This window comes from Hippocampus comes, unplaced genomic scaffold, assembly GCF_001891065.2.
Source record: "Hippocampus comes isolate QL1 unplaced genomic scaffold, H_comes_QL1_v1.1 scaffold267, whole genome shotgun sequence".
Classification (NCBI taxonomy): domain Eukaryota; kingdom Metazoa; phylum Chordata; class Actinopteri; order Syngnathiformes; family Syngnathidae; genus Hippocampus; species Hippocampus comes.
The window spans coordinates 116,200-135,417 of NW_017805049.1; the positions used below are offsets into that span (position 1 = coordinate 116,200).

Here is a 19,218-nt window from a genome sequence, read left to right on the forward strand (position 1 = left end):
AAAAAAAAAAAAAAACGGAAATTTTCAGAATCCGTATGATTTGTGCGATATGGCCGTATGCGTAAGATTCACCACAAAATCCATATGAACTATGGCTAAACTGTATGAGTTGACAGGTATGTCTTATCAGCTGCCGTTTACTTAAATTATGAAGCATTTAACCGTTTGAGGGACAGCGGTTACGACGGTGGACAGCTTATCATGGTATCAGGTCACAGGGTGCATGAAAGGGTTAAGCAGAGAAAAGCCACGTGAGGACAAACACTTCGTATTATTTCCGATGGTGAAGAATTTCCATGGAACGAATTGCGTTTGACTGCAATTCATTTCAACACGAGCCTTTTGGCTTGTAAGGAGGACATTTGGGACAGGCTCCAGCACACCCCCCACGACCCTTGTGAGGATAAAGCGGATCGGAAAAAGGATGGATGGATTGTCAAATTCATTTTGTGAAACTTGCAGGCGGCACCGAAGCTGTCCGAGGGTTTTGGTTTTCATTCGTGGCTCACATACTGGATCCGCTCGATAGCTTCTCCCTTGCTGGAGAAGAGGTCAGCGGGCCTTCTTGACCTGTCATAGAGACTCAACTTTCCAAGTCCAGATGGTTCCACGAGAAATCACTAGAGCTCGGGTTCAGTTTGCAGTTTTGCATCCTTGCAGTTGTCTCACATATGGTGCATACCTGTCAACTACAGTATGCCGGGCTTGTTAATTAGCCAATCTGTTAAAGCCGTGGACTGCTGAGTCTGTGTTTTCATCCGCCTCCTCACAGTGAGGGATTGAGCGACTGGCGTTGACAAAAAAAAAAAAAAATCGTGACGAACTGTGATGGTGACACAGATGGTGACAGATGGGATGGTGTGACTCACCTCTTCAGGACAATCCCACAAAGTCTGCGCTCAGACGTTACTAACCTGCTGATCAGTGCATTCATGAATCACCACCCTGGGAAAAAAAAAAAAATGCCCGAAAACTTTAGTTGTTGCTCAAGGTTGGAGTTGTATTCAGAGCTGGTTAGGTCAGTGTCAATTGGGCCACGTCATTACATGTCATGATGTTGAGGAAGTTTTGTGGCATTAAAAGAAAAACACTGAAGACCACCATTGTGCTTTTTTTCATGTTTTGAGAACAATGTATTTTTGTCTTCATTATAATGCCTCAAATTTTGGGACATATATTTGATTGACCATATCTTCTGCATTGTAAGGCGCATCTAAAAGCATTTCATTTTCTCAAAAGCCGACAGTGCGCCTCATAATCCGATGCACCTTATATATGGATCAATATTCTCATTTCTGATGTCGTAGTATTTTAAAGCGCTTTGTTACGGCTACGGCTGTTGTGAAAGCGCTACATAAATAAAGCTGTATTGTATTGTATTCCTTTAGCATAGTTCCATCTAGTGGATGCATAACGCAACTGCAGCCACTATTATAGCTTCTATACTATGCGCCTTATAATGCGGTATGCCCTATATATGGAAACAGTTTTAAAATAGGCCATTCATTGAAGGTGCACCTGATACTCTAAAGCGCCTTATAGTGCAGAAAATACCAGCACATCTACAAAGAGGTCCTGCACTACTTTGGATTTGATTTGAAATACGGATAGCTTTCATTTTTCCGGTCCCGGAAGTTTTATGACACACGTTATACAGTACTGTAAATGCTGTATATGCTTCCTACTTTGTGGGAACTGCTTGGATGAGTTTGGGGTGGAATAATTGGGAGTCTCAGAGCCAAGGTCGATGACCCCTGACCTTGCAAATGTTCTGGATGAATGGTCAAATATTTTCACTGACAGACTCCAGCATCTTGGAAAAAAGTCTTCCCCTCAGAGGTTGTTAAAGGTCCAAAGGGATTCACCGATTATATATTTTTCGTCTCATCTTTCCATTTGGAACGCAACTAATACTGATCGGCTCTCAAGTTAGCCTTTCTGTATTATTCTGAAAGTCAGAATGTTGTAGTGTAATGAATAATATATTAATATCATGTTGAGAAATATAATGACGTTAACTACAACGAATCACATATTTAGACATCAACATGGGTCATGCGCCGATTCGCATCGCATAAAAATGAATACACGGTAATCCCGATTTCGACTACCATCATCTTAAATCTCGTGAATGTGTTTTTTCGTGAATGTGTTTTTTGAATACGTACCTTTATTTTAGAAGTGAGAATTTAATTTTGTCTTCACAATCTAATTATAAATGTTGATTTAAGCTGTTTTACATTCATCACGGTGCACCCCTTTTTTTTTCAGATAACCTGTTTAAGTGCCTTTTGACCCAGATTTGGTCCCTATCCTTCATTGTCATTCCATCAACAATTGTCAACATATTTGTGTCTTCGCGGCAGCGATAATGTGGGGGCTGAGTTTATTCGCACGGACAGTGGCCAACTTGTGATCATAAATCGCTTTCTCTGAAGAAAAAGCTCTTCTTTAAATGTCTCTTCAGCTCTCACTGCTTCAAGTGAATCTCTGTTATTAAGTTTATTTTCTCTTCCACATTCCTCTAAGCCGCTTTCGTTTGGCTGTCTCTGTGTTGGTGTTGTGCTATTTAGAAATCCAGTTATGTCATTTGAGGCACATGGCATTACTTCCGTTGGATGCTTTCACAATAAAAGTCCATGGATATGAATGAGGATTACAATTTAGTTCCCATTTGCCTTTTTGGATATTTTCATTTCTGCCATTATGAGCATTTTATGCAAAATTCTAATTCAGTTTGGACTTATAAAAAGACAGCATCCAGTGCTTGCTCACAGCAGTCATGATTGTTGTGGTTACTACTCAGTCTATGTCACCGAGATGGATGAGTGCGTATGGTTTATCTGCCATCGGCGTTTCTGGCATGCTGTGAATGTGGAGCCAAAGGCATTATGGGTATTAGAAGGTTAACCATCTTGAACGATGCATTATTTAAATGTTGCATATGCTGGGATAAGAATGCTCCAAGATTTGACCCCACATCCCACCACTGAAGTCTTTATCTTACTTGATGCAAATCGTATGCTCTCATATGAGTCAGACTACTCGCAAAATTTTGTCCAATGCTGAGACTCATATCCAGGCAGGCCAGACAGAAAAAGAGTCTGACAGTCAGATATCAATAACCTTCCACAATTACTGCACAGTATACATGCTGTTCAAAGCACCCCGGCATGGCAACCATCTGTTTTTGCCAGAGGCAGAAATCCGTCGAAGAATACTGGGGTTTATTCACTAATAATGACCATGTGACATCGAGAGAGCGTAGCGTCAGTTCAAAAGTTGGTGGTTCAAATCCCGGCTGGGGCCTTCCTGTTTTGAGTTTGAATGTTCCCCTCGTGATTTATGTTGGTATTCTTCAGGTAGTCTGGTTTCCTCCCACATTCGGGAAAAAAAAAAATTCTTAGGTTAAGACGATCAATTTTGCATTTTTGTGAATGTGAGCGTGAATGGCTGCTTAACTATCTGTGCCTTGCGTTTGGCTGACAACCAGTCACTTTTCGCCCAAAGTCAGCTGGGATATGCTCCAGCTCAATCGTGACCCGAGTGAGGATAAGCTGAATGGAAAACAGATGGATGGATAGACAGAGCATAGTAACCATTGCAATTTCTTACTTATTTGGCAAACAAGTCAAAACAACAGTTTGGGAGAAAAAAATAAATAAAACACAATGAAACTGAACAGAGATTCCGAAATACTACCTGCGACACTTTGTGGCTATGATGAAATTCAGGTTCTGGTCTTGGAAATGACGAGTCTCATCCTCGGCTCTGAACTGTTGGCGGAAGTTGTTATGAGTGCATTACACAGTCAAATACAAAATATGAATACGTCATGATTAAAACGGATCGTGGAAGAAATGTGAATCACCGCCGTTTCAATTCCTGACGTGTTTTCTGAGGCAGTCTGCACATGCCGTTTCTGTCATAATTTTAACCACCTGCAGTGAGGCAGAGTAGCGGCTGCCTCACTTTGTGCTTTTTCATCTCCTGTTTTATGTGTTCAGCAAAATTAAATATGTAATGCAGTAAAATGATGTCGTACATGAGCCTGGCAATGGAGCAGTGCATATTAAAAGTGTCTGAAGAGAGACAGAAACAGACACTTGCCAGTTACAAGTCTTCTCAACCCAGTTAGTCACATATTACACAATCGAAGGTGAGGCTTGGAGATCCAAAATTGAAGATACATTTATTGAATCATAATTTCCTTGATCCTTGATACTGCCCGTCCTTGATCGGCTGAGCCGTTGCTATGGGAGTGCAATAGTTAAACACAGACATTGCTTATTTAATTCTCACTCACCAAGACTTGGGGGTGTTCAAATGAAAATGAAATGTGGTCTGTGCTCCAGCCAGAGGCAACAGACTGAATCGTGCCCGTTAGGCGAAAGACTCATTCGTCTCAAGAGATGGGAGAACATATATTTTTTTGTCACTGTCTTGGTTGGAAATAGAACACATAATCTGTTTCTCAAAAGCACATGAAGGGCGATATATACCTAAAAATTCGGGCCATTTAAGAGTGCTGATGTGCAAATTCACCGGCAAACTTCACCACACAACAGTGCAGCCTTTGGAAACCATCCATCCATCCATCCATTTTCTGATCCGCTTATCCTCACAAGGGTCGCGGGGCGGGCTGGAGCCTTTCCCAGCTGCCTCCGACCAGTAGGCAGGGGGGACTCTTTGGAAACCAGTTTGTTGCAATTTGGAGAGATGCAGGTCACGCATGGATTTTCTTTCAAAAGAAAGTGGGTCTGGAAAGCTCGCCCAACATCGACGCTCGGCCCCGGTTCAAAGCGAACCGTGCAATGAAATTTGCTTCTTTGCTATGATGTATTCTTTGCGAGTAACGTCACTCTTCAGCGGTCACATCATGACCTCGTTCAATCCTTGTCCATCGCAACCGAGTAACGTCACTCTTCAGCGGTCGCATCATGACCTCGTTCAATCCTTGTCCATCGCAACCGATCTTTACTGTCTATGCCAAGAGACTCATGTCTCATAATCATATTTTCGTGTTTTCAAGAAACCGCAGCGGTGAATAAGTTGGCCTCACTGTTCTAATCCTTTTGGAGGGGAGCGTGGCTGATAAATATTCGACAGAGCAGAGCAAAGGGATTCAGTGGAATGTCAATGATCTCTGCACATTTTCAAACCGGGCCCTTTTAGTTGAACTGATGACCACATTTTGACTTTCATGTGTCCGTCCAGAGTCTCTGCACAATATTTTACAGTGTTCTACAACGGGCTTGTTCTTCCCATTCTGTATTCCTGCTAACCATGAGCAGATGTGTGTTGTTTGCCTTCTTTTGGTCTTGTGTTCATTTGTGTTACACGCACGTATGCTAACTCTAAAATTCGTCTTTGCTTAGTTTGCACATTATGTGGCAGCAGGGGTGTCTTTTGTTTGGATGTCATTGCTTGCTGGTTGGAAAACGCTTGAGGAAATGGACCAAAAAACCCCAAAACTTATGATCGTTAACACTGTTGATGTTGTTTGATCCTGTGAGCTTTTAATATTTGTATTGACTACATTGCCGCAAGGGCGGCCCGGTGGTCCAGTGGTTAGTTAGCACCTCGATCCCGGCTCCGGCCTCCCTGTGTGGAGTTTGCATGTCCTCCCTGGGCCTGCGTGGGTTTTCTCCGGGTACTCCGGTTACCTCCCACATTCCAAAAACATGCACGGCTGATTGAACACTCTAAATTGTCCCAAGGTATGAGTCTGAGCACGGATGGTTGTTTGTCTCTGTGTGCCCTGCAATTGGCTGGCAACCAGTTCAGGGTGTCCCCAGCCTACTGCCCGATGACAGCCGGGATAGGCTCCAGCACTCCCCCGCGGCTCTTGTGAGGAAAACTCGGATCACAAAATGGATGCATGGATATATTGCCGCATCCTGACACTGATTTCCTTATTCTGTTTTGATAGAGAACAGCATCGCTAAGTCAGCTTCCGCTGGAGGACCTGAGAGACCCTCTGCCTCCTCACTGGAAATGCTACATGTCTCCACAAGGACGGCGATACTATGTCAACACCACAAGCAATGGTATGAATACACAAAACACCTTAGGACAGGAGTTGGCAATTAAAATGTCAAAATTGCCACATGGGTCACCGGAATGGTTGTTTAACAAAATTGTTAGCAGGGCGGCATGGTAGCCGACTGGTTAGCACATCCGCCTCACAGCGCAGAGGTGCAGGGTTCAATTCCGGCTGCGGCCTTCCTGTGTGGAGTTTGCGTGTTCTCCCCGTGTCTACGTGGGTTTTCTCCGGGTATTCCGGTCTCCTCCCACATTCCAAAAACATGCATGAAAACATGAAAATTCTTAGCAGTCATCTTAAAATTACATCGCATGAAAATTATATCAGTATTTAATCAAAATTTACAATATGTCAACAGAGTGCATCTATTTTTTTCCCCCCATGACATTTTGACCAGCTAACCACAAACTCTTATGTTTGCCGTGCCTTATTAGGACTCACGCATTATTATCAGGGTAAGTACACCTCCTCGCTGCTCCATTTTAACAAGAAAAACGTGGTCAGAAAAGTCAGTAAATATCGCAACAAAGTTGCTGCGTTGTAATCCTCAATATAATTTCAAAATTGAAATAAAGCTCTGCTGATCGTTTTTAGAATGACTTTCAACCCTCAATTTGGCGCTAATTTGCACACATTTCCCGGAGTAATTTAACCACATAGTAAACGCTGAACAAAATAACGTGGCAGTGATTTGGCCGATTTTGGCCGATGCCGCTGTTTCTGTCACTACAATCGTTATGTATTTGGTCCCTGAACACCCGAAGACACACCAGTGTTGCCGTCTGTTTCCTGCTTTGACTGTCCCTGAGTGAACCCACCGGTTAAAGCCTGACAGATGTTTGTAATATGATGTATGGGTGAGTCTTGTGCGCCTTTGATAGAGTAAAGATGATGCCAATGTTGTATTTCAGTTCACTTTTAAACACGTGAGTGAGGGTTTGGTTTCAATGAACTAATGACTGAACAAGAAAATATTTCGCAAACCAGTGCATGACTCGGCTGTCATAATTTGAGGATGTTCGCCTCGACCGCAGTTTACAGAAAGATCGAGAGGCAGCTTCCGATGTGTGACGGTTTCCCAAGCAACTTTTTTTAACCACAGAAAAATAATGCCTTCCCTTATCGGGGGTTAGAAAAAAATTACCCTTGATGATGTCACAACAGTGGAATTCATACATTCTATTCATGTTTGAAAGAATGGAATGCAATCATTTATAGTGCCACAGTACACCCCCTTCACGAGAGACAGTCCATTCTCCATGTGCAACCGCAGTTGCGGATTAGATGTCACCTCAAGAGTGTAACCACTTTTCCCACAGAGCTGTTCACATCTTCTTTGCCTCTGATCATGTTTCCAGTGGTCAAATTGTGGCCGGGATTTGGATCTAAAATTAGCTGAGGGTTCATAACCCAGACACAGACACTAAGGAGTCACTCCTCCGAAATCCTCTTTTCCTGTTACTCACATGAAATTTGGTGCTTCATGTGCGCATGTCAGATTGTTTTACACAGTCCAGACTCGCCTTGTCTTTTAAGATTCCAGAAAGGGATTCGACTGTTCGGTGTCATGGCCACCAGTGTCTATCTGGAATTTCAGTGCCTCTGTGGATGTGTATTACGTTGCGATATTAAGAGGTGACGGACTGCACGTGGTCTAAGAATATGTCACATTGCACAAGGTCAGCTCAGTTGCCACCAAAATGTTTTTTTGTCATTGGATTTTTAAAAATATTTATATATAATAAATAGTGATAGACTGCGGCGCGTTCGGTTTTACATATCAAAATTATTATTACGTAGCCAAGGTAGGAACGGAGCTCCATCTTAAACCGAGAAATACCCTCTAAGTGCAACATCGAGTACAGCGGAATACTAAAAGTCAAAATTGTGTGACGGCATAGAATGTGAAATTTGACCATTCAAAATGAAACTAAAACTCTGAAGTCGCAAAAAAGATTTCAAAACACCAACATTTGATTGTTTTTGCAGTTTCATATTAACAACGGTTAACTGATTTGTACGCTTGTATACTCAGAGATTAATCTTAAAATGTTATTTTTTCCGCGTGTGCGTGTGGCTGATGTCATTTTCAGTCGACGGCAAGTGACAAAATGGCCGCCACTTGCGATGGATAAAAACAATCGTTTTTTCTCCTACTGAATTCATATTCTACAAACACAATATTAATCAAAATACCGTGTTTAGCCCTTTAATGCCTGACCCATCAAGGAATAGCCAGAAAAATCTGATTTTTGGGAACTGAGATGTTCATTCACCCTTATAGCAAAATCCACAAAAATATTTCTGCCATATCATGTTGCTTTAGATATTTGTCGTATTCCATTTATAAGCATTATGTAGATTACATCTGAAAATAAAAATTTAGGGGAAAATCATATTTTAAACCTGCAGTATCAAATTTGATGCAGATGATTTAATATAATATAAAGAATGAGTTACATGATGAAAATGCATGGATCAAATATGATACAACTGGCATTTTAGGGTTAGGCTAGTTTAGGCTACATTTTTGACTGTACTATAAATAGATATTTTTCATCGTGGCAGTTTCACTCTTTGGCGAATTCTATTTCCATTTTTATTCATGGTCAAAATTCTTTACAAATACCGCCCCCCCCACCCCCCACCACCAATATGGTATGTTGTAAGATCACAATACTTTCCATTGAACTTCATGCGATCGTGACCAGCCTCCCACAAATCGTCATTGTTCAACAGGAAGACTTTTGTAAACTGATAAACACCGACCCCCCTCTAGATTGGACATTCACAAACATTTACATAAGCTCTCATGAGTAAAGTACCGGTAGTCCTTTAAAATGTATTTAACCCTTTCAGGGACAGCGGTTACTACAGTGGACATCTTATCATGGTATATCAGGTTACATGGTGTATGAAAGGGTTTAAGTAAAAAAAAAAGGGAAGGTTAAACGTTAAACTGTTAAGCCTTCCCTTTTCGTGTGTGTGTGTGTGTGTGTGTGTGTGTGTGTGTGTGTGTGTGTGTGTGCACTTTGCTGCACTTTGTGTAGTGGTTGGCATGTCCGCATGACAGTTCTGAGCTTTGGGTTTTGAATCTCAGCCTCAGCCTTTCTGGGTCGAGTTTACAAGTCCTCCTTGCGTGTTGTCTTTTTTTCCCCGGATACAAATCAGACTTTATATTCCCAATTATGCTTCTTCGGTAAAATAAAGACTCAACATTGACCGTAGGTGTTACTGTAATTTCAAAGTGTAGCTTTTTGCTTAGCTCTTAGCTCGCCATGACTGCACTGCAGGTGTGGACTTTTTTTTTTTTTTTTTTCAAATTTACAACTCTTATCTGATGACATTTTTACTGAACAATCAACATTCATAAGCGTGTATGTGTGTGCGCTATTTTCTCTGGCCCCTTTTCAATACACCGCGATATGCAGAGCGATCAGATACCGTCCTGTGTGTGTGTGTGTGTGTGTGTGTGTGTGTGTGTGTGTGTGTGTGTGTGTGTGTGTGTGTGTGTGTGTGTGTGTGTCGCATTGCAATAGTAACGGAACTACATGCGTAGGCGAGGGCAGTGTGTCCTTGTTCTGGGCTTGTGTTTTGTAGGTTTTTTTTTTCCCTTCCTGTGTTGCTGGGTTCAGGGTGTAAGAGTCTCCACTCATCACTGTCTGACCAGTGGGAAACGATGAACACCAAGGAAAATAAGTCTTGAAGCACATTCTGTGATTCTCTTCACTATTTTTTTTTTAAACTCGTTTGAAGCTATTTGACCTTTGATTCAATGAATCTATGTCTCGTACTCTTGCGGGTCAAGCGCATGATACTTTTTGCCTCGGTGCTCAGGTTAAGTACAGAAAATGTCATGATCATTCAACACATATTTAGCGCTTTCCAAAAAATCGCCCAAAAGCTTTACATACAGAATCAATAAAAAGAAAAGATGGTGGAGGAAGTGTGTGAGCTGGTGTACGTGACACAGAGACGGGGGACAATATGAACCAATAGACAACAACAAAAAAAGCAGATGTGGCTGTTGTTATACAGCCGTGTACTTTGTGAAAGCTAACTTGGATGACTTCCTTTTTCCCCCCAAGGAGTCAGGATCATCTCGCATAACCTTGTTGGTAGACAATAAGTCTCCACTCCATCTTCGTACCTCGTCATGCTCACTGTTGAGAGTTGCCACTTTCGGATTTACGAAGTGATTTATGCAAAGAGAAAGAGGTTATTCATGCGCCGCGTGCTGTCGTTGATATTTTGAATCTGCATGATTAAGGCTCCTTTTTAGGTCTCAAAAGAGGCTGGAAGGAACCGAGTCAAATGATACGCAGGTCAATTAAGGCGATTCAGAGTGATTGACATGTTTTTGACTTCGGTTTGGTTGTGACAAGGAAGCTTGATGAGATTTACTCCTGGTACTGTGCCACTTTTAAAACTGTGACAGGCTTTAAAAAGAAAAAGTGTTTTATTCAAATGAGTAGAAATCTTCATTTTGCCATTGGTATTGATCACCCATTGCAGGCTAACGAACAACTCTGCATCCTACGAACTAATGGACTGTTTTGGACAAAAATAATAAAATGCTCATAGACAATTTTCATGGGCCTGCTTTGCAAATCTAAAGGCCAGTTTTTTTTAATTCTGTGTTTCGAATTTGGCTTGTCCCCGGAGACCTATTTTCAACTTTAAACTGGCCTGAACAAAGTTTAAAGTCTTACAATGGCTTAGTTGTGAATGACTGTTGCTAAAATGCTAACAGTTGGTTTGCTAGCACATGTATGAACAATATTAATATGAGCTCTGCACAAACCAGTGTATATTATTTTAACCCCCAAATTCTTAAAACGCTGCTAAATCTCCAGTGTAATAGAGGAAACTCATAAGGGGGCTACTCAGAGTGCGGTTACGGTCCACCAGTTTCCCATCCCTGTTTTAGATTTTTAGCTCGAGAGCCACGCTTACTGCTCACGTCGTGCATCGAATGCAAAGGCATGGCTCTTATCCCTCTGACAGGCTTTAAAAAGAAAAAGTGTTTTATTCAAATGAGTAGAAATCTTCATTTTGCCATTGGTATTGATCACCCATTGCAGGCTAACGAACAACTCTGCATCCTACGAACTAATGGACTGTTTTGGACAAAAATAATAAAATGCTCATAGACAATTTTCATGGGCCTGCTTTGCAAATCTAAAGGCCAGTTTTTTTTAATTCTGTGTTTCGAATTTGGCTTGTCCCCGGAGACCTATTTTCAACTTTAAACTGGCCTGAACAAAGTTTAAAGTCTTACAATGGCTTAGTTGTGAATGACTGTTGCTAAAATGCTAACAGTTGGTTTGCTAGCACATGTATGAACAATATTAATATGAGCTCTGCACAAACCAGTGTATATTATTTTAACCCCCAAATTCTTAAAACGCTGCTAAATCTCCAGTGTAATAGAGGAAACTCATAAGGGGGCTACTCAGAGTGCGGTTACGGTCCACCAGTTTCCCATCCCTGTTTTAGATTTTTAGCTCGAGAGCCACGCTTACTGCTCACGTCGTGCATCGAATGCAAAGGCATGGCTCTTATCCCTCCGCTAGCTGCCAGTTTTTTTTCGCTCCATGCGTGTCATTTAAGGTGATGGGCTTGGCTCAGTTGCCTCCTCTGTTCGACAGAACCCCATAAAGCCGAGCCAACCTGGAAAGGCCCAAATTAAATAAGAGTTCTTTATACCTCGCCTTTTTTATTTTATTTTTTTTCCCTTCACATTGTGACAATGAAGGCAAAATTTTCCTGTGGTGAGAATGGACCTGGGGTGAAAACAAAGCGAAAAAAAAAGCATTTGAGTGTAAGTGCCGTAGCTTAACAGTGGTAAAATCTGGATCCATGATTTAAAAAAAAAAAAAAAAAAAAATTTAAAGTGTGCTTCTGGGAAGCTTAGTAACATGTCGAGTTTTTGTATTTGATCCAAACATATTCAACTCTCTGTCTTTGCCATTTTTTTGTCGGAAGAATTGTCGTATGTTTTCCTCATTTATAGCTATTTTCTATAATAAAGAGGAGTTCAATACAGGTCCAGAATTAAAAAAAAACCCTGCGACCTTTCAGCTTTAGCCACAGTGGTTCTATTCAAGAGCAGGTCGTTTACGTGCTATAATATGTCCTAAGATCCTCTCGCAGTTACCGGAATCACAAACATGCAGTATTATGTTTCATCTTGAAGAGGCGCTAATGTTTTGTTTGAAGAGTAAATACGCAAAACTGAAATAAAAAGCAATCTGGAATCAGAGTATCGAATCCTGAAAAGTTGTGAAGTTTCCTTCTTAATTTATTGACTTTTTTTCCATCAGAGACAACATGGGAGAGACCCTCCAGTGCTCCCGGCACTCCAAAATCATCCCTGCGTCACAAGGGCTCCTTGCCAGCAGGTTCAGTATTTTTATTTTATTTATTTATTTACATCTGTCTGAACTCTTCTATCATTCCAACTTCCTCATCTTTTGAGCGACCCGAGGCTATGAATTCTCCTAAAATGAACACAGTGGCACAAAGAACCCTCTTATTCACACCACACACATAGAAAACAGACACTTCCTGGAACTAATTTTATCTGTAGCTTCAATTTGCAGTACTAAAGGCCCCCTTCTCTGTCACTCTTTTGGCTCTGTCTATCTTCAAGGCTTGACGAAAACAGAGGATTCGAATGTGTTTTCAACTGCACCAGTGAAAGCTGCTCTATTTCAGATCGATCGGCTCCATTGAAAATGACTGTTTGGTTTCATTCATGTACATAGTATCGCACTCGCTGGGAAACGGGGACAGGCAAATACATTTTGTGAAACATGTAGATTTTTTTTGGGAGTATTTATCAACCCTCCCCATTTGTTTCAAATCTGTTTATGTCAAAATGTTAAGTTCTGTCCATACTCTGCTCATGCGACACTTTTGCTTCGATATCAACATTTCAAAACATTGAAGAAACGAAAAGAATCCAGCAAAATAGATTTTTTTTTATCCATCCATCCATTTTCTGACACGCTTTATCCTTACAAGGGTCAGGGGGCGTGCTGGAGCCTATCCCAGCTGTCTTCAGGCAGTAGGCGAGGGACACCCTGAACCGGTTGCCAGCCAATTGCAGGGCACACAGAGACAAACAACCATTCGCACTAACAATCACACCCAGGAACAATTTTCGAGTGTTCCATTAACTTGCCATGTATGTTTTTGGAATGTGGGAGGAAACCGGAGTACCCGGAGAAAACCCACGCAGGCCCGGGGAGAACATGCAAACTCCACATATGGAGGCCGGAGCTGGAACTGAACCCGGTACCTCTGCACTGTGAGGTCGACACACTAACCACGGGACCACCGGGCCGCGAGATTTTTTTTTTTTTTTTAGTAACAAATGTTAAAATTACAAGATGAATCGGTTTGTTTTATTTTTTGGGGGGCACTTGGATGGATGGATCGAAATAATATACTTGGTACAGAAAAATGTATTTTGTTATTTCATTTTGACAAGTAACGTACAGTCGATGGAGAGAGAATTCTCTTCGAATTCAGTCAATTATCACACAACCGGTCTATTGTGTGAATCATGATCATCGTCTGGAAAATATTGACAACATGTTATCGGCTCATTCAGTATTCGTAATTTTTTTTTTTTTTTAGATTTTTTTTTTTTAAGTACGGGCAAACATCTGCTGAACACCTGACGACCGTTTGGCGAACATTTGCGACACCCTGACATGAACGTGCATTTTTACGACCATCCCCAACTGTCGGAGATGTTCGCCCCTCAGTTGAATAGGGGCTCAAGTGGCACAGATAAAAAAATGAAATACTTCAAATAACAAAATAATTGACCTGTCTCCGCAGTGAATGGATTTCACTCAGGCGGCAGCCCCTTGCATCATCTGGAACCTCCACACAACAATATGGTCCGGAAAGGCAGTACAGACCAACAGGTAAAACTACACTACATCGATGCAAAAGTCTTCACTTCCCACTACCTTGTTTTATCATGAGTATTTTAACAACAGACCTCATCTGAACTTTTTGGCCCGAAAATGTTTTTTTTTCATGAATGTCAAAGTACCTCATGTCCATCTTAGTCATCTTACTCGCTCACACCTCGGGACAATTTAGAGCAGGGGTGTCGAACTCATTTTTGTCGCGGGCCATTTTGGAATTACGTCTGACAGGGCCATTACGACAGCGGAAGCGAAAAAATGTTGAATCATCACATTGTATTATTACTTGTACACACACATACAAAAAAAAAAGATGCCTCACTAGTTTTGAAATGAGTCAAGTATTTGTTCAATTGCTCAAGTGAGTGTCGACAGTGGAAACAAAATTATTGCAAAAGGTCACCGTTATTTATTAAGTACGACAATTTGAGATTTTGCTATAGGTTTAATCAAGGATCATGGAAGTTAACGAAGATGATTTGCTTTCACGGGCCACATAAAATGACGTGGCGGGCCGGATCTGGCCCCCGGGCCTTGACTTTGCCACCTGTGATTTAGAGCGTTCCATTAACCTGCCTGTGGGAGGAAACTGGAGTACCCGGAGAAAACCCATGCAGGCATGGGACAGACATGCAAACTCCACACTGTGAGCCCAATTGGCTCAACAGTCGGGCACCATTCCACCCACAAATTAAAAATATTATTTGTACTCTGGAAAAAAAAAAAGTTATTTTCATTTTGTCAAGTGGTCCATTTACGAAAACGAATGTATCTGGATCCAGATGGTTTTATTTAGTGTAACCAATTGAGGAAATGAAACTATTTGTTTCCAGTATAATAACCGACTGTGTCGGTTATTACACTGTAATAACCGGTTATTACACCTATATTCAAAGACGAACTCCAAAGCTCATGTTTGATGACAAAGATAATGAGAAATCTTTTTCCACATTGAAACATCCCTTCCCTCCGTCCTGTCCTCACGGGGATGCCGACGGCAATTAAAGTAGATTAATCCCGCCTACACTATCTGTTCCAGCGATCATAATTAACAAGGCAAATGTGGGTGCAGCAGCTTCATAAGATCCACCCACCACTTTGTTTCACTTTGTCTCTTTACATTTACTCCTTTCCTGCTCGTCACACCCCAGACACAACAACATGAAAATAGTCCTCTGGTTCCTCTTTGTTATTTTATTGTTTTTGTTTGTTTTTTTTTTTTTTTTTTAATGAACAGTTAGACACTCTGGACTTTGACAGTATGTGCTTTTCGTCTTTTCTGTCCTTTTTAGCTTCCTCACAAAAGCCAACCACATACTGTCATTAGGACATGAAGGAAAATGGGTATTACTCTGAGAGCACATTTGCGCTCTTAGATCTTTACAGTGAACTAAAGATAAATTTTCATCCATAACAAAGTGTCGTTATATCCGGCCTGACATTACATAACACATTCATATCAGATGAGAGTCGAAAGAATGATCAGCCTCTGGACAATTATTCGATTTTCCAGGCTTCATCTAAATTACTTTCAACATAAATTTCAGATCAGATCTGGATTCAACTTGATGTTGCTGTAATTTTTTTTAAACTCAAATCCATTATCTTATGCTTGAAATATAAACACAAATAAAAATGTCAATGTTCACTTATAAGTATCAGCATGACATGTATTCCGCTATTAACCCTTTCGGGGACAGCGGTTACTACAGTAAAAAGGATGTAAATCCATTAACATATGCTTGAAATATAAACACAAATAAAAATGTCAATGTTCACTTATAAGTATCAGCATGACAAATACGTAGACGGCGGGATAAAATACAGATTCAACTTTCGAAAAATTTATGTTCATCTTCTGACCTTCCTATGTAGACCAATAAAAAAAATTATCTTATTGTATATCAAATTCAACACAGTTTGCTAGAGAGCGACCACAAAATATGTTTTCCGCTATTAACCCTTTTGGGGACAGCGGTTACTACAGTGGGCAGCTTATCATGTGATCAGGTTACAGGGTCCAAGTTAGGGTTAATGTAATAAGGATGACTTTTTTCCTCCGGAATATTTTAGGAAAGTATACATTTATAACAAAATACATTGAAAATAATGTTTAAAAAAAAAGTTACATTTCTGAGCATGAGCACAAAACTCAGATGGACACTCAAACCCAAAATAAGAGCTGCACTCTTCACTTCTCTGCACACCAAAACATACACACACACACACACACACACACACAACTTCTCTGCACACCAAAACACGCACACACACACACACACACACACACACACACACACACACACACACTCTCACATCATGCATACACAGCAACAGAGGCAACGGCGGCGGCGGCGGCGAGAGCTCCAGATGGATTTTAAAGGAGCTCGCCACTAACGACATTTGTATGAAAGTGACCGTGTGTGTATGCGGAGCAGTCATGTCTGACATGGAGGACGGTGGCTTTGATGGACCGTCTTTCCTCTCTCCGCAGAGCCCCGGACCAACGTCGCCCACCAAGAAACAGAACAAGGAGACCACGGTGACGGTGAGTGGGAACTCTTTCCAAGAGCTAACTATGCCTCTCTTCAGTAAACATCAAAAATCTCATTTAGTAACCAGCGGGGAGTACATTCCAAGTTTGAAAAAAAAATTCAAATAAATGCATATATTCCTTTTGGGATCTTTCTTTCCACCCACCGTTTATTATGCCTCTCTTCAGTAAACATCAAAAATCTCGTTTAGTAACCAGCGGGGAGTACATTTCAAGTTTGGGAAAAAAAAAAAAAGAAAAGAAATGCAGATATTCCTTTTGGGATCTTTCTTTCCACCCACCGTTATAGCTGTTGTACATCACCTGTGTGTGCATCATTAAAATGTAGGTAAATTTCTTCCACTGGGCTAGTACACAAAGCAGATATTTTTTATTGTGTCTCCCTGAATGTATTTCGTCTCAATTTTCTTCTTTCGCTCAAGTTTTTAGTGCTTGCTGTCACTTGCCTGTTTATTGTATTTTTTCAGACTGGAAGTCGCTCCGGAGGATAAGTCGCGTTTTTTGCGAGGAGGGAATTTATTTTACAAAAAACCTAGACCATGAACAGAAGAGCTCAGATTTGCAACCAAAATCCCCCGGTCCCAAATCGTGGGTGCGTTTGGAAATAAGCTCTGTGCATGCACTGCTTCACTCTGACCGTTCGGCAACTCAGAGCTCTGTTCAAATGTGCCCTTACGTTATTCTGAGCGCTCCAAAAAAAAGGGGTAACTAATGAGTCAGGCACCACGGATGGAAAGAGTTCAAGTGCGAGCTGGTGATTGGTTTATAACGTAGACAGGGTTCAGAAATTAAAGGGAAGGGAGCTCTGCCTTTCCGAACACACACACACACTCTCTCTTAGAGTGGTGTTCGGGCATCAGAATGAATTTCCAAACACACCCGCTGTTGATGTTATCGAATGATTTCCGATAGGATTCGAAACATCCGCTTCTAAAGACAGACGTGTTTTTCTTTCTAGTTGAAAATGACTTTCCATACCTAGAATCCCACATCCCATTGTAGCCAAAGATAAAATTCTGGTCAGTTCTTGCTAGTTTTCCTTTGCCAGGACTACGTCTTCTTCCGTTTCTTCTTCTATTTTCTTTTGACGCTCGGCAAAAGAAGTGGCAATAATGCATCAAAAATATTTGCCAAACTCCAAGAGAAAGTCGACACCACTCGGGGACGAGCATTTTGGATGCCAGTGTGAGCTCTAGTTTTAATATAGACATCTCACACCTGAGTATGTCGCGGGACTAGCCAAACTATTGACTAAAAGTGCGATTTACAGTCCGAAAAATATGCTACATACACAATGACGTTAGCCTATGCGGAATCGACAGGATTGACGTCGGGTTCACAGTGAACGGCAGAGATGGGTTCTGATTTATTGGCTCATCTTTTTTTGGAGGTTTTTCTTTACCGGCTGATCGTTTCAATACACGCTTGTGCTTCCTGAGCAACCAATGTCACGGTATCGATTAGCGGATTAAAAGTCATTGTGCACAAGTGGCAACTTCATGCTTGCGTTACAAAAAAAAAACCCAAAACGTTTTTCGAACATTAAGATATAGAAAAAAAAGGAGGAAGCTTCATTTTTAGATTCCTCATATCTCACTGCCATTGTTCACTGCCTCATCCCAAAAACAAGCTACCAGTTTATGGAAAAAAAAAAAAGAAAAAGGATTGCAGACTGAGGCAAAGCTACAAATCTGAAGGCCCCAAAACAAAACGTTTTTAGAACATCAAGACATAGAAAAAAAAGGAGGAAGCCTCATTTTTAGATTCCTCATATCTCTGTGCCATTGTTCACTGCCTCATCCCGAAAACAAGCTACCAGTTTATGGAAAAAAAAAAAAAGAAAAAAAAAATTTTTTTTTTCTTTTTTTTTTATTTTTTTTTTTTTTTGGGAAAATGAAAAAAAAAAAAGAAAAAAAAAATTTTTTTTTTCTTTTTTTTTTATTTTTTTTTTTTTTTGGGAAAATGAAAAAAAAAAAAGAAAAAAAAAATTTTTTTTTTCTTTTTTTTTTATTTTTTTTTTTTTTTGGGAAAATGAAAAAAAAAAAAGAAAAAAAAAATTTTTTTTTTCTTTTTTTTTTATTTTTTTTTTTTTTTGGACAGATGAAAACAAAACAATTGCAGGTTGAGCTAGGAAGCTTCGGTTCCAGTTGAAGCGCACAATTTACTGACTGAGCATAACTCTGTGGTAATTACCGAGCTCTTCACAGCAGACGGCCTTATACCCCAAATATTTCATCACTGCGGCTGGAATAACTAGAGATTAGAGGGCGGTCATTGAGAATCTGTTTTCGGAATTGTTCTCGCCGTAAAGTACTGATTCACATCGCTGCAGTTTGAGTGATGGACGCTGAGAACCGCAAACTTCGCTTCGGTTTCTGCAAGGACGGCTTGACTGGATCATTGATTCAGGCTCTTCATACTTTTCTCTGATCTCCTAATTCAATTTTATGACATCATCAGGGAATATTAAATGAAGTTTAGGTCTCTATTTTGGTGGCCAGTGCAAGTCTAGGTCGAGGCGCGGTCTCAACCAAACTTGATCTTATGTTGCTTGTTTATGTCGTACTCCAAGGCAAGCCTTGCGCAAGATGCTCCCAGTCTTGCGTGACCTCGTTTGAACTCTGATGTTCTGCACCTTTATAGACGTATACCCCCCCCCCCCCCACCGC

General features: G+C 40.8%; 1 protein-coding gene and 1 long non-coding RNA gene across 5 annotated transcripts in view; one reads left to right on the forward strand and one right to left on the reverse strand.

The window, feature by feature from the left end:
- gas7b (growth arrest-specific 7b) overlaps positions 1-19,218 on the forward strand; it is a 41,710-nt gene that overhangs the window by 9,964 nt on the left and 12,528 nt on the right. For 2 of the 3 annotated variants that reach the window (XM_019864460.1, XM_019864461.1), the window contains 4 exons: positions 5,933-6,050; positions 12,373-12,450; positions 13,901-13,989; positions 16,490-16,543. In XM_019864460.1, coding sequence (XP_019720019.1) covers positions 5,933-6,050; positions 12,373-12,450; positions 13,901-13,989; positions 16,490-16,543 — 339 coding nt within the window. The remainder of the gene's footprint in view (positions 1-5,932; positions 6,051-12,372; positions 12,451-13,900; positions 13,990-16,489; positions 16,544-19,218) is intronic. The other variant, XM_019864462.1, reaches the window with a different exon arrangement.
- Positions 784-19,218, reverse strand: part of LOC109512606 (uncharacterized) — a 22,771-nt gene continuing 4,336 nt past the window's right edge. The window contains exons 1-2 of one of the 2 annotated variants that reach the window (XR_002167563.1): positions 3,703-4,057; positions 784-945 (exon numbers count right to left, since the gene is read on the reverse strand). This is a non-coding gene — a long non-coding RNA (uncharacterized LOC109512606). Of the gene's footprint in view, positions 946-3,702; positions 4,058-19,218 lie in introns of those variants that run through there. The other variant, XR_002167562.1, reaches the window with a different exon arrangement.